We start from the raw sequence: 14644 nt of genomic DNA, 5'->3' as shown, positions 1-14644 counted from the left end.
GAGGCATGTCTGTTGGATCAGGTTTTGAACCTGGAGGTGCTAACAAAACAGGAGGCCACTTTCCAGGCCCTGAGATGATGTCACCATCATGAGGCAGGCAGAGGGGGTGGGACCAGTATGGTAGCCCCTTCCTTACAGCCCACACCTCCAGTGCAAAAGGTGCTGCCACTTCTAAGCCCGACTCCCCCCAACCCTCTGCTATCAGATTGAAGCAAGAAACCCAGACTAGACAAGAGTCATTTCAGAGTAAAGCTTTATGTGAAATTCTGTAAATGTGTACAGAGTGGCCTGCGGCCACCTATGCTGGGGGCCTTGTCTGTGGAGATGCCCAGGCTCAGCACTTGCTGTAGATGGCCATGCTGCCCCGCTCCTGAAACTCTTCCTTGCTGACCCAGAGCTGTTGGAAGGCCTGCAGGGAGGCCAGGATGGAGCCGCCGGTCCACACGGAGGTCTTCCTCTCAGGAGCTGCAGCCACCGCAGGGCTGTCCCCGGGGCAGAGGAGGCTCAGCTCCCTCTGGAAGCGCTCGGGGAAACCATCCAACATGGTGCAGCCGCCACACAGCAGCACGTTGGCGGCCATCTCCTCCTTGAAGCCCGTGTCCTGGCAGCGGCCCAGGCAGGCAGCCGTGAGCTCCGGGAGGCCTGGCTGGGTGCTGCCCGCCAGGGAGGGCTGGAAGAGCATCTCAGAGCAGCGGAAGCGCTCCTGGCCAATGGTGATGAGCTTGCCGTCCGGGAGCTCGTAGTCCACGCGCAGCTCCTCCGGGACCAGGCCGAGCTCCTCCTCGGGCAGGAAGGCCGCATAGCAGCACTTCTTCTTGATGTGCTCTATGATGTGCAGGTGGTCGTCTGTGAATGCGTGGCCCGCCTCATTGAGCAGCTGCATCAGGTAGTTGGTGAGGTCACCCCCAGCATAGTCGGCGCGGCTGGTCAGGCCCGGCAGCACGTCGCCCTCGGAGATGGGCACCACGTGCGAGACGCCGTGCCCGCTCTCCACCACCAGCCCCGAGGTCTTGCCGTACGAGTAGATGGACAGCAACGACTGGGACGTCACGTGCATAGCGGGGATGCCGAAGGTCTCGAACATGAGCTCTGCGTACTTCTCCCGGTTGCTGCTGGGGCTGAGCGGAGGGTCGGAGACCAGCACAGCGTGCTCCTCGGGCAGGATCTTCATGGCCGTGCGGAAGATGTACTCCCAGATGTCCTGCACGCAGTCCCAGTCCACCACGATGCCGTGCTTCAGCGGGTTCACCAGCTTGAGAGGTGTCTCCGTGTTGAGCAGCTCATGGCCCACCAGGGTCCCCTTGCGGGTGTCGCCAGCGTCGGCCGCCTCGGGGCAGCGTTTTCCCACGGTGGAGGAGATGAAGTAGGTGGGCCTCGGCTCTCCCGCGTAGCCGCACTTGCAGTACTGAGAGCCCAGGTCGATGACAACCGCCTTGATCTTGCGCACCTTCCTGGGCTTCATCTTGAGCTGAGTGGCCGCACCTGTGTCCCGGAGGCCGGCGTCAGAGCCTGGCCGTGTTCCTGCCTCTCCAGGGTCACCCTGAGCCGTGCCCAGGGCCATGGGGCTGTTCCTTGTCGCCATCTGCCTCTCTTGCTCCCCTTCTCACATCCACAGCCTAGAGCTCCCTGGGGAGAAATGAGACACCGCCCCCCCCACCCCCAGTAGTGCCATGGCAACCACCTGGGATTGTGATGTCACTCAGGGCTGGTCCATTCAGGCAGCGGGGGGAGGGCTTGGCTTTGGCCGACTCTTGGTGTGTCACCCCCATCTCTGTAACTCAAGTTTGCTCCAGGACAGAGCACGTGTTGGGAGTTTTAGAAATCCAAGCACACTGGGGTCTCAGAGGTTTCTGCTCAACCCCCTTGCATTTCCATGCCTAACCTGCTCACTACTGGACACCTTTCCTCTTCTGCCTCTTGGTGGAGAGGGCCTAAGTATTTGAGCCCCTCCAGTAAGGCAGGCACTGCACTAGGTACTTCACTTGTGTTGTTCTGCAGGTAGGCAGAGCTGAGGAAATGAGGCTCCGAATTCTAAGGACTTGCCCAAGAGCAAACAGCACTTGGGGTGTTTGTACCTTAACCCAAATTCATCAAACTCCAATGCACTAGGCCCCCTTGACCGCCCCAAGAGTTCTTTCCTCCCTTCATTCAACATTTACTGGAGTATGTAGTAGGTCCCGCCCAGTGCAGCCTGCCAGTGATAGATGATAAAAACCCAGGCCACCAGCAGTGCCCAGTCTAGACAAGAAAATGGAATGGGTGCCGGTGGGTTTGCAGGAAGAAGTCTACTTGGAGAACTCATTTGAGACCGGCAGTCAGAAGGTGCTCTAGAGAGGGGGTGATGCTTAAGTTGAATCATGGAAGAGGTGTAGGTATTTGTCAAGTAGTTAAAAGGAGGGGAAGACATCCTAGGCAGAGAGTACAGCTTGAGCAAAGGCTCAGATGGAGGCACAGTGAAGAACTTCCCGCAGTGAAAGTGTTTGGAAAAACAGATGAAGCTAGAGAAGTCACAGAGCCAAATAGAGAGGGCATCAAATACCAGGAGTAGGTTTAGACTAAATTGAGGAGAGCCAGGGAATCTATGAAGACTTTAAGCAGCGGAATGATCAGATTTGCTCTCTAGAAAAATGTTAGAAAGGGCCAGGCGCAGTGGCTCACGCCTGTAATTCTACCAGCACTTTGGGAGGCCAAGGCGGGTGGATCACGAGGTCAGGAGTTCAAGGCCAGCCTGGCCAAGATGGTGAAACCCCATCTCTACTAAAAATACAAAAATTAGCCAGGCCTGGTGGCGGGTACCTGTAATCCCAGCTACTTGGGAGGCTGAGGCAGAGAATTGCTTGAACCCAGGAGGCAGAGGTTGCAGTGAGTTGAGATCGCACCACTGCACTCCAGCCTGGGACAAAGACTCCATCTCAAAAAAAAAAAAAAAAAAAAAGAAAAATGTTAGAAAGATTGGCATTTGGCTGTTATGTAGAGAATGGATGGGAGGAGCAAGACTAGAAGCTGAGACCTGAAACAAGGCCACTGGAGAAATTCCGATAAGACTTGAAGGTGGCCTGACCTAGGGCTGTGAGAGTGTGGAAGCGAGGAAGAGCCTGGTTCTAGAGAAATTTAGAAAGTAGAATAGAATCCAATCTGTTGCTTCCCCAACCATCCCTCACTTTAATCCAAGCTCTTACTCTGGCATTTGAGGCCTTCCCTCATGGGCTCCTGTGATGTGGGATGTGAGGCAGAGGGAAGGATGAATCCCTTACCTGGACCCGAGCAAAGAAAGATGGCTTGTCATCTAGAAAGGACCAATTCACTAGAGTGCCAGAGGGACCTGCAACTTAAGCTGCCCCTTCCCACTCCAAAATCAAAAAGGCCGATTAGGGCTTTGGTGGTGAAGAGTCAAGAAAAAAAGGGGAAGAGCAGCAACTGGGCCTGAGGAAGTTTTCTGGGAGAATTAAGACAAGCAGAGGTGCCTGAGGAATTGATTAGGCAACATGCATGGGAGAAAAAGAGTTAAGAAATACTGCCATGGAGCATGTAAGAATGCTAATGAGGAACGTGTGGGGATTTTTGTTTCCTGAATTTTTGTTGGTTTGTTTTTGAGACAGAGTTTCACTCTTTCGCCCAGGCTGGGGCGCAGTGGTGCAATCTCGGCTCACTGCAACCTCCACCTTCCAGTTTCAAGGGATTCTCCTGCCTCAGCCTCCCGAGCAGCTGGGATTACAGGCGCCTGCTACCATGCCTGGCTAATTTTTGTATTTTTAGTACAGACGGGGTTTCACCATGTTGGCCAGGCTGGTATTGAACTCTTGATCTCATGATCCACCCGCCTTGGCCTCCCAAAGTGCTGGGATTACAGGTGTGAGCCACCACACCCAGCCTGCTGAATTGTTTCTTGGAACATGGCAGCATTCAACTATATTATTTGGGTAACAACTTTCTAAGGGTTACAATTATGAACATCATGACCCAGAAATGCCCTGTGGTGGGATCATGAAATCACAGAAGCTCAGGATTGGACCCTTCAGTTCCCTCTAGAACATCCCATCCAGCAGTCTGACATGGACAGCTTACCCCGTTTTGGCCAGCCATGAGTGATAAATGTTTTGTCACACTGGATTGGCATGTGTACCTCTCTGAAGCCATTAATTGGTCTTGCGTCTACTCTTGAAGTTCTACAGAGCAAGCAAATTCTTCCATGACGACTCTTAGGCTATTTAAAGGCAGTGCTCATGGACTGCCAGAGACTACTTTTTGTCCACTCCTTACGGAAAGACAGTACAGAGCAGAGGGAAGACCAAGGAACTGGAATCCAGAGACCTGGGTTCAAACACAGATTTATTATTTATAATCTGTATGACTTTGTATAAACTACTTGAAATGTCATTTGAATGTGATTACCATATTGCTATGTCCCCTCACCAATTTGACCCATATCCATGGCCTCCAGGTTTCTGCCTTGAGCTGCTAAGTGGATGGTGGCACCACAAACACACACATGGAATGCAGGGGGAGGAAGGGAAGGCATGTGCGGGGAGAGAATGAGCTCCATCTAGGGCATGCTGACTTAGAGATGCCCAAAGGCCACTAGGCTGTGGGACACTGGGCTGGAGCACGTGGAAGGGGAAGCATTCGGATCCAGATTTGCCTGCTCAGTAGCTCATCTCCCCCTGAAGACAGCTCCTCTCCCTTCCACCTCAGGGAAATGGGCACAGTCTTGGGACCTGAGTGTCCACACTGGGGTCTGAGCTGTGAGAAAGCAGCTCAAAGTGCCTGTTTGGCAAGGATCTTCTTTGTTGAGAGCTCCTGACTCAGGGGTTCTCCAGCATATTCAAGAGTTGGAAAGGCTGTGGTGGACTCCAGTAATTTTTAAGAAAAACTACAGGTGATTCATGAGAAGAAACGCCACACCAGATTTTCATTTTTTCCCTCCTATAGCTGCTAAACTTCCAGGGGCCTGGCTCACCTCTCCTCCAAAGGTCAAGGGCGGGTAGTGTCTCAAAAATTGAAGCCAGGAGCCAGGATGCACCTCAGGGATAAGTGTGTTCTTTAATCTCATCTTTCCATGTTCTCTCCCTCCACTATAGAAGAGAACCCCAGGGTTGGCCAGGCGCGGTGGCTCACACCTGTAATCGCAGCACTTTGGGAGGCTGAGGCGGGCAGATCACAAGGTCAGGAGATCGAGACCATCCTGGCTAACACGGTGAAACCCCGTCTCTACTAAAAATATAAAAAATTAGCCAGGCGTGGTGGCGGGCGCCTGTAGTCCCAGCTACTCGGGAGGCTGAGGCAGGAGAATGGCATGAACCCAGGAGGCGGAGCTTGCAGTGAGCCAAGACCCCATCACTGCACTCCAGTCTGGGCAACAGAGCGAGACTCTGTCTCAAAAAAAAAAAAAAAAAAAAAAAAAAAAAAGATGACCCCAGGGTTGCTTTCAAAAAGGAGTCATCCCATGGTTTTTTTGGTTTTTTTGGTCTTGAGCCAGAGGACTAAAAGTATGTGTGATCCCATTAGAAAATATGGCCCAACATATTTTGAGCAATATAGGGTGCCTCTCCCTAGAGGGACCTCACTAGGGACCCCAGGGAGCCCACACAGACCTTAGCTGATGACAGTTGTGGGGGGCTGTGTGCTAGGCAGTAGAGGTTTGGGGCACGGTGTCAACAGTCTCTGCATTCTTCCATCATTACCGCTAACCGTGTGCTGACCCACAGAGGGAGAGAAGAGGCACAGAGGGTAACAGGAAGCTTAGGGGGAACAGGGTTTTGATTGGGGGTACCCAACATGTGAAACTGAGAGGTGAAGAAAAGGAGGGCAAGTGTTTCGTTGGCTTTTGCTCAGAGAATGTGAGGGGAATCCCTATGCTCAAGGACCTTACAGACTAGACAGAATAACTGCCTTACACCAAGGCATCACCTCTTCCACACACAAATGCAGAAAGGGCAATGACAGATGATAGATGGGCAAGCCTGGGCAGCCCAGGAAGAGCAAACGAGTCAGAGCATGTCAGGCTTGGAGTGTATTAGTGAAGAGGGAGGCACAGGACAGGTGAAAGGGTCCTCCAAAGGTGTCCACATCTTAATCCCTGGGACCTGTGAGTATATTAACTTTCATGCCAAAAGGGATTCCGTGGATGGGAGTAAATGAAGGAATCTGAGATGGGGAGAGTATTTTGGATGGCCTGGGTGGGGCCAATGTAATCACAAGGGTCCTTATATGGGGGATACAGGAGGGCCAAGGGCAGAGAAACAGATGTGACAATGATAGCTGTAGTCTGAGACTCTAAGTCTTTTAAGATGGAGGAAGGGACATGAGCCAAGGAACACAGGTGGCCTCTAGGAGCTGGAGAAGGCAAGAAGAAGTACTGTCTCCTACACCTCCAGAAGGAATACAGCCCTAAAAGAACCTTAATTGTAGTCCACTAAGAAGAATTACGAACTTCCGACCTCCAAAACAGTAAGATAATAACTGTGAGTTGCTTTAAGCCACTACATCCACGGTAATTTGTTACAGCAGAAACAGGAAGCTAATACAGGCTCTTCTAGGAGTCCAGATTAGTGAAAAGGTACCAAGCAGCTATAGATTTCTCAAAATTCAAGTAGGGTTTGGGGAGAAAAAAAATGGAGGGTTTTAAATTACATATGCCTTTGGTTACCATATACAGAACTTTTGAAATAAAGTCAAACAATCTGAGTTGTCCATGCAAATCCCTGAACAGCAGAGGCAATTAAACTGTTTTTCAGGCAGCCAGGTATCGAAAGTACTTTCCTATTTTTCCTTCAAAATTCCATGCCATGATCTCACCCACTAACCAATGAAGCAAGAAACTGAGATTTTGTCCCTGGGATGACACCTTGCTGCCCCCATCAGATAGTCACAAACCTCATGAGACTGGACTTGGTCCTTTTCTTCTCTCATACCCCAAAGGAACTGAAAGAAGGACCCATAGCCTCTCTAAAGGAGAAAGCCCATTATTGTGGTGACTGCCTTTTATGAAGGGCTGGGATCAGGTTCAAGGTATGGCATCACATAAGGCTGGATTCTGCCCTGAGTATGGCAGGCATCCACACCAATGTGTCCAGCTTCAGAAATGGCATGCAAGATGGTGGCCAAGCAGCCCAAAAGATGCATACTAGGTCCCATCAAGCTGTGTCCCAGCACATCCTGGGGAGGAAGCCACAGTCGGGAGAGCTTGGCTACTCCTGGTTGGATATCCTTGGATGAGCTACGCACCTACAAGCCTCAGTGTTGTCAGTGGGATTTTTTAGGGTCTAATTTCACTGCCTAGCCAATGACCCTGATGAAGGCACAGTAAGTGTACAAATGTATATCCAAAAATAATTCCTCTTAAGGTTGTTCTAAGTGTCACCCTTAGTGCCCTTGACATAGTCACCATAGCAGCAAAGGATCCCGCTAACATCTAAATCAGATGGTGTCGGTGCTCTGCACCAAATCCTCTAGTGCTTTCTGACCTTAGGCATGATCCTCGCATTGGCCTATGAGGCCTACCGTGAGCCGCTCGCCTTCCCCCACCCCATCTCATCTAATTTTCCTTACTCCTTCCATGCCAGCCACATTTGTCTTGCTGCTCCTCCTCTAACTCAAGAGGTCAGCAAACTTTTTAAGGGCCGGTCAATACTTACTTTCATTCAGCTTTTTGGGCAACACAGTCTTCAAAGCCGTGACTCAGCTCTACTGCTGTGCTGCAAAGGCAGCCATGGACGATACAAACATGAATGAGCACGGCTGTATTCCAATCCAACAAGCTGGGGACTGGACTGGACTGCAGCCTGCTGACCCCTGATCTAACTCTTCACACATCTGCCTCCAGTCCCCCGCACCTGCTGTTCCCCTGACAAACACGTGGCTCTCTCCCTCACCTCCTGCAGGTCTTCATTCAGATGTCACCCGCTCAGGAAGCTCTGCCAAGGCCACCCTAGCACTGCCACCCTGCTTTTGCTCTTAATGCTCATTTTGGTTATTGTCTGTCACCCCCACCCCCCACCAACTAGAATAAGGGATTTTGTCTGGTTTTTTTTCACCACTGAATTCCCAGCTGCCTTGTATATAGCAGACACTCAAGAAATATTAATTAATTGAATAAATCAGTCTTGTTACAAAATTTAGGAAAAGGAGAGCCATTTCAAAAACAATATCCCAAATGTACCCTAACACAGGATAAGGGTTTGCAATATCTAGAAAGCCCAGGTCACCAGATTACATCATAATTAGTGATGTCATTGTTGGGAAAATTCTCAGGGTATCCTCTGATGTAGGCCTTTCAGGCCTTGAATCCAGTGGGATTGAGAACTTTCTAAGAGTGGTGCGGCTCTTGACAACATGTGGGCTCCACCGGCAGCAATCATGGGGGATGGGCCCGCCAAGAAGGTGGGTAACCAGGCCCCCCTGCAGACACAGGCCCTCCAGACTGCCTCTCTAAGGGATGGTCCGGCAAAGCGGGCCGTGTGGGTCCGCCGCAGGAGTTCAGAGCCACAGGAACCTACTGAATCAAAGGCAGCCAAGGAGAGGCCCAAGCAGGAGGTGACCAAAGCAGTGGTCGTGGACCTGGGCACTGGCTACTGTAAATGTGGCTTTGCCGGCCTGCCAAGACCCACCCACAAGATCTCAACAATGGTGGGCAAGCCCTACATGGAGACCGCCAAGACTGGGGATAATCGCAAGGAGACATTCGTGGGACAGGAACTCAACAACACAAACGTTCATCTCAAGCTGGTTAACCCTCTGCGACATGGCATCATCGTGGACTGGGACACAGTGCAGGATATCTGGGAATATCTCTTCCGACAAGAGATGAAGATCGCGCCGGAGGAGCATGCGGTCTTGGTTTCAGACCCACCGCTGAGCCCACACACCAACAGAGAGAAATATGCTGAAATGCTGTTTGAAGCCTTCAACACTCCTGCGATGCACATCGCCTACCAGTCGCGCCTGTCCATGTACTCCTATGGAAGGACCTCCGGCCTGGTGGTGGAGGTTGGCCATGGCGTGTCCTACGTGGTCCCCATCTACGAGGGTTATCCTTTGCCCAGCATCACCGGAAGGCTGGACTACGCAGGCTCTGACCTGACAGCCTACCTGCTAGGCCTGCTGAACAGTGCGGGAAACGAATTCACCCAGGACCAGATGGGCATCGTGGAGGACATCAAGAAGAAATGCTGCTTTGTGGCCCTGGATCCCACTGAGGAGAAGAAAGTCCCTCTCAGTGAGCATACGATCCGCTACGTGCTGCCGGATGGGAAGGAGATTCAGCTGTGCCAGGAACGGTTCCTCTGCTCAGAGATGTTCTTCAAGCCGTCTCTCATCAAGTCCATGCAGCTGGGCCTCCACACCCAGACCGTGTCCTGCCTTAACAAGTGTGACATCGCCCTCAAACGGGACCTCATGGGGAACATCCTGCTCTGCGGGGGTAGCACGATGCTCAGTGGCTTCCCCAACCGTCTGCAGAAGGAGCTAAGCAGCATGTGTCCCAATGACACCCCGCAGGTAAACGTGCTGCCTGAGAGAGACAGTGCCGTGTGGACCGGTGGCTCCATCCTGGCCTCACTTCAGGGTTTCCAACCACTGTGGGTCCACCGCTTTGAGTACGAGGAACACGGGCCTTTCTTCCTCTACAGAAGGTGCTTCTGAACGGCGATGAGGACGGCCGCTGCACTGGCAGTGCGTACCCTCGGCGGGGTGAGCGCACTCCTACACACAGGGGTGGAGCCGGTGCTTATTCCTGTAGCATTAAACACCCCTCATATGCCCCTCCTCAGTGTGTTTCTCTACTTCCTGACTTCATGAGAACAATTTCACACATGCGGCATCTGCCTTAAAATATACATTTCCTAAAACAAAAGCAGGAGTAGGGGGAGGATGAACGAAAAAGGACATGCATTGTATGTGGATTGCTTAAACATTCACTTGCTCTAAAATTATGCTGTCCCTTATTTTGTGCATTCCCCACTTTAGGAACTACTTTATGGTTAAACTCTGTGTGGAGGGGGGAGTGCAATGAAGATTAGACGGTAAATGCTGTTGGGGCATATAAGCAGTTCCCTTTCCATCAATGCCAGTAGGAAGCATGCTGTAACAGTGCAACCTCCCACAAAGCATCAGTGTCCATTTCACACTTCATCAGCAACCCGGACGGACTGGAAAGAGCTGGCAAAGCTGTCTGAGCCCTGCTTTAACAGGAGTTTCTTTTAGTTTCAACAGTCATTTATTGAGACATATCTCAATACCAGTTCTTACTAAGCCATCACGGCGACTGGCTGCTGAAGCCTAGCATATTACAAGCAAGGCATATGTATGTGCCTTAAAGGGCAACTCTTCAGAGAACAAGTGCCATACAGATTTCCCTTTTTAAAAACCGAAGTAAGATTGATCTTGGGCTATCAGCAGAGAGGTTAGGGATTGAAGCTACAGTCATTCTCTAGACACTTCAAGTAGTAGCTGACCATCTCCCAGCAGACTGGATTCTCCATCAGCCTAAAACACACACAGTTGGAGTCTGGGGTGTGCTCAGGAGAGAGGCTGCAGGTTCTGGGGCTGATGGTATGGGTCTGTGGGAGGCTGCCCTATGTGGGTCATTCTAACCCAACTGGGAGCCCAAAGGAATACAGAGACCCTCAGTAGCCAGGGAAGCCCTTCCAGGGCCCAGCGAACTCTATGGTGTTCCTGCAGGGGGAGTTTGTAATATGAGCACTTTAAATTGGAGATTCTTTAGAAGAGCCCCCAGTACATTCTCTGTCCTGTCTTTAAAGTTCAGAATCTGAACACTAGTGGGTGCATAAAAGAGTGGACGGAACATGGGCTCTGGACTCTGTGGTTTGAAACACTATTTTGCTACCACCTAGGTGTGTGACTTGAGTTTGTCTGCCTGCAAAACTGAGTATGAATGCCTACCTCACACAGCTGATTTGGAAAACAGTGAAAAACATCTGAATACCAATACTAGACTCCTGGAGGTGCTCACAACAGCCAGCTAGTATCTTTAAGTTTCTACCTCTTATGCAGAAGGCCAAAAGTCTCTTACTATAGTCCTTAGTCACACAGGCACTCAAAGGCACGCATTCTGCATTTAGAGGAGAGCTGGCACCTCCACCATCTCCAGGGAGAAGCCCTCCAGAGCCGCCCTCACAGGTTCCAGGTTTGCCTACACAGCCTTGAAAGGCCTAAAGTACCTGACCCTGGATCCAGGCCTGGTGAGTAAGAGTATCTGGCTGGTACCGGCAGAGAGAGAGCCACAGAGGGGCATGTGAGGTTCCCATGGTTCAGCACGGATGACTAAGCCTTATGCTGGACTGTCAAGGAATCAGGAGTTGGGGACACTGACCTGAGAAAGAGGGACATCTTTACCTCAGTTTCTGCCCAAACCGCTCTACTGTCAACCCATGATCATTCACTGATGTGCAAGCTGAAGTCTGGTTAGTTCTTAACCTTTGGACCTCTTTGGCAGGGTGGTAAACCCATAAACCTCTTCTTAGAATAATGTTTTTAAATGCGTAAAATACAGTGTATGATTACAGAGGAAACCTATCTTATAGAGATATGCTCTATCTACCGATCCCTTCCGGATGTATGAACCCCACGTCACAGATCCCTAAAAAGGCAAGGGTCTTAATGAAGAGGAGAGTTGGGAGGTGGTTCTGGAGGATGGGCGTCTCCAGGCCTTCTTAGGTCTCAATGTTCATTTCTAAATGAAAAAATACCAATTGAAGGCTGAGCAATTGTGCAGTCTTTTTCAAAGCACTTTATGAATGTTCTCACTTGATGCTCACAAGTATGCCCTCGCAGAAAAAGAGAATTTCCTCATAAAAAGCGATAGTTTTACTAAGTATTTGGAACTTACCTTAGCACAGTAGTTCTCAAGTGGGGGCAACTTTGGCCTGTAGTGGACATTTAACAACGTCTAAAGATATTTGTGGTTGTCATAACAGGGGTGGGAGTGTGTACTACTGGCATCTAGGGGTTAGAGACCAGGCAAGTCGTTAAAGATCTTACAATGTCCAGGGAGGCACCTCCCAACACCCAAAGAAAGAATGACATGAACCAAAACGACAACAGTGCTATTGAGAAACTCTGCTTAGCTTGATGGGCACACACAAGACTGAAGAAAAGCAAGGCTCGGTGAGATTAAGTGACTTTGTCCAAGACTGCTAAGAGGGTTGGACACATGGCCCAAAGCCTTGTTCTTTCCTTTATACCAACCCAACAACTGTTGTTCTTAAAGGTCTGGGGACTTTAGAGCCAGTAGGAATAGTGGTGGAGCAGCCCAGTGGTAAGGGCCCAGGGAGCACAGAGAACACAGAAGCACGAGAATCCAAAGCAGGCCTTCAGCACTGCCAAATGTTACCGAATTAGCCTTGCCTGATCTCCAGCCTCGTGAATATGTACAGCTACCTAGCTCCTAAGATGTATTTGCAGCCAGTTACTAATAAATATGACAAACAAGAAAGAACAGCCAAAGACTCCCCAGGGCTTGTCCAGGCGGTGCTTCTAGAGAATATGGGAGTACAATAACCAGCACAAGAAGAAGAACAAATCTAATTTTGCTTCTCAAATTTGCAGTCACCTTAGGTTACTAAGCATCGTCAGTTTTACTCATTTTTAAAAACACCCTCTTCAGTTATTGCTATGACAAATCTCTCAAATGTGTATGTATATATACATGCATATATAATTAAATTTAAAATATGCAGCAGGGCTAAGAAATTGCACCAAGCTACACCCATAAAGGCATATAAAAATTGCTCCTAAGTTTTTTTTTTTTTTGAGACAGAGTCTCATTCTTGTCCTCTCCAGGCTGGAGTACAGTAGCATGATCTTGGCTCACTGCAACCTCTACCTTCCCAGGTTCAAGTGATTCTCCTGCCTCAGCCTCCCAAGTAGCTGGGATCACAGGTGCCCGCCACCACGCCTGGCTAATTTTTTTTGTATTTTTAGTACAGACAGGATTTCACCATGTTGGCTAGGCTGGTCTCAAACTCCTGACCTTGTAATCCACCCACCTCAGCCTCCCAAAGTGCTGGGATTACAGGTGTGATCCACTGCAGTCGGCCTCAGTTTTTTAAAAAGCATAAATTTAAAATGCACTTTGAACTGAAGAAGACAGTCTTCTGCAAGTTCCCTCTTGAAGTTTAGAGCATCTGAGCAAAGCTATCTGACTCAATGGAACCAAGAAAAGTGAAGGTTTTACCTTACTGCAGCATGAACTTGCTTTGGGACAGAATCCAAATTTATGTACTCTTTTCTAAAACTTGACAGAATCTTGCCCCCAAATTAAGCATTCACCACTCAGAGGAGTTCTCTCCTTTCCTCATACACTCGGTTTTCCCCCATGAATTCTTCTTGGCTTTGCCTCAATTTGGAAGGTCTCCTCCTGCCTGCTGCTTCTAAAAATGAACAAAATTCAATCCTGCTCAGATGACAGAAACAGTAATTGATAGTAATTTGCATTCAAACAGATTATTTCTTGCTGCTTCAATACATTATTTAAGGAAACTGAATGTCCAGGAAAATTCACACCATTATCAATGAACACATTTACTTCTATTTCCAATCTATCAGCATGGGTCCCTTTACAATTATCCAAAGCAAGAGCACTATAATATATTCAAATATAAGCTACCATGCTTATTTACCCATGCCAAAGAGTGGCTACAAAGTACTTGCAGCCTTTCAATATTGGGCACTTAATTACAGCAAATCCATGTAAGTCAAAAAGCAGATTTCAAAAGTAAAGTGTATCTTCTTCCTCTTCTTTTTAAAAGCTATTATTTTGTGAAAATGTTTAAACATACAGAAAAGTTGAATTTTACAGTGAATACTCCTAGATTGATTCTGTAGTTGACACCTTGCTATACTGGGAAAGGTTTCTTAAATTACAATTTTGGCTATATCACTTCTTTGAGGATCAAACGCAGCATTTCCTGTTTGTTTATGTACAGTGCTGTAGTTTGGGCATTTGTTTCCCTAAACCTCATGTTGAAACGTGATCACCAATGTTGGAAGTGGGGCCCAGTGGGAGGTGTTTTGGTCACGGGGGCAGATCCTACGTGAATGGCTTGGTTCCATCCTTGTGGTAATGAGTGAGTTTTCACTCTATTAGTTCCTTTGAAAGCTGGTTGTTTAGAGACACAAATGGACTAAGATACACAGTCAGGAAGGTCTGGTTCTGATATTTAAAACATGGAAGAATTTTTAATTAGAATGAAGTGGGCGTTTTCTAGACTCACCATAAAAATAAAATATTCTCATTTTGAGACAGTTTTTTTTGGTGCGGGGGTGGGATGGAGAATTGAGTAAAAGAGAAGTCAGTAAAGCACCATAAAGAAAAATAAATGAAGTGGCCTAGACACTAACAAAAATATCTGAGTTAAAGAAACAGCATTTGGAGAACAGAGAATAATTCACAACCATGCATGCCATACAATGCACACTGATCACTCATACCAAACGTGCATGATACTGTTTAGAAATTCTAATCTGTTCCAGCTCTAACATTGCTAACTCTCTAGCAGAAAATACACAGGCAGTAAAACAGTCCCTGTAGACACTGTAATTATAGGAGGCTCAGCCCAGTTATAACTGAAAGCACATGACCTGGTAAGATGTTACAAAATAACAGCTGTCAGCAAAGGAGGGCTTA

The 14644-nt window shown here is 48.9% G+C and overlaps 2 protein-coding genes across 2 annotated transcripts; one reads left to right on the top strand and one right to left on the bottom strand.

The window, feature by feature from the left end:
- Positions 1–239: 239 nt before the first annotated feature.
- Positions 240–2767, bottom strand: ACTL7B (actin like 7B). Its single transcript, XM_001108601.4, has one exon. It carries the CDS (start codon positions 1580–1582, stop codon positions 335–337), a length of 1248 nt encoding a protein of 415 aa, XP_001108601.1. The 5' UTR covers positions 1583–2767; the 3' UTR covers positions 240–334.
- A 2940-nt stretch (positions 2768–5707) lies between these two features.
- On the top strand, positions 5708–11732 carry ACTL7A (actin like 7A). Its single transcript, XM_077968374.1, has one exon. It carries the CDS (start codon positions 8332–8334, stop codon positions 9637–9639), a length of 1308 nt encoding a protein of 435 aa, XP_077824500.1. The 5' UTR covers positions 5708–8331; the 3' UTR covers positions 9640–11732.
- Positions 11733–14644: the final 2912 nt, after the last annotated feature.

The sequence above is a fragment of the Macaca mulatta genome, chromosome 15 (assembly GCF_049350105.2).
Source record: "Macaca mulatta isolate MMU2019108-1 chromosome 15, T2T-MMU8v2.0, whole genome shotgun sequence".
In the NCBI taxonomy this organism is placed as follows: domain Eukaryota; kingdom Metazoa; phylum Chordata; class Mammalia; order Primates; family Cercopithecidae; genus Macaca; species Macaca mulatta.
Note: the sequence above shows the minus strand (reverse complement) of the source record. Positions and strands in the feature narration are given on the sequence as shown.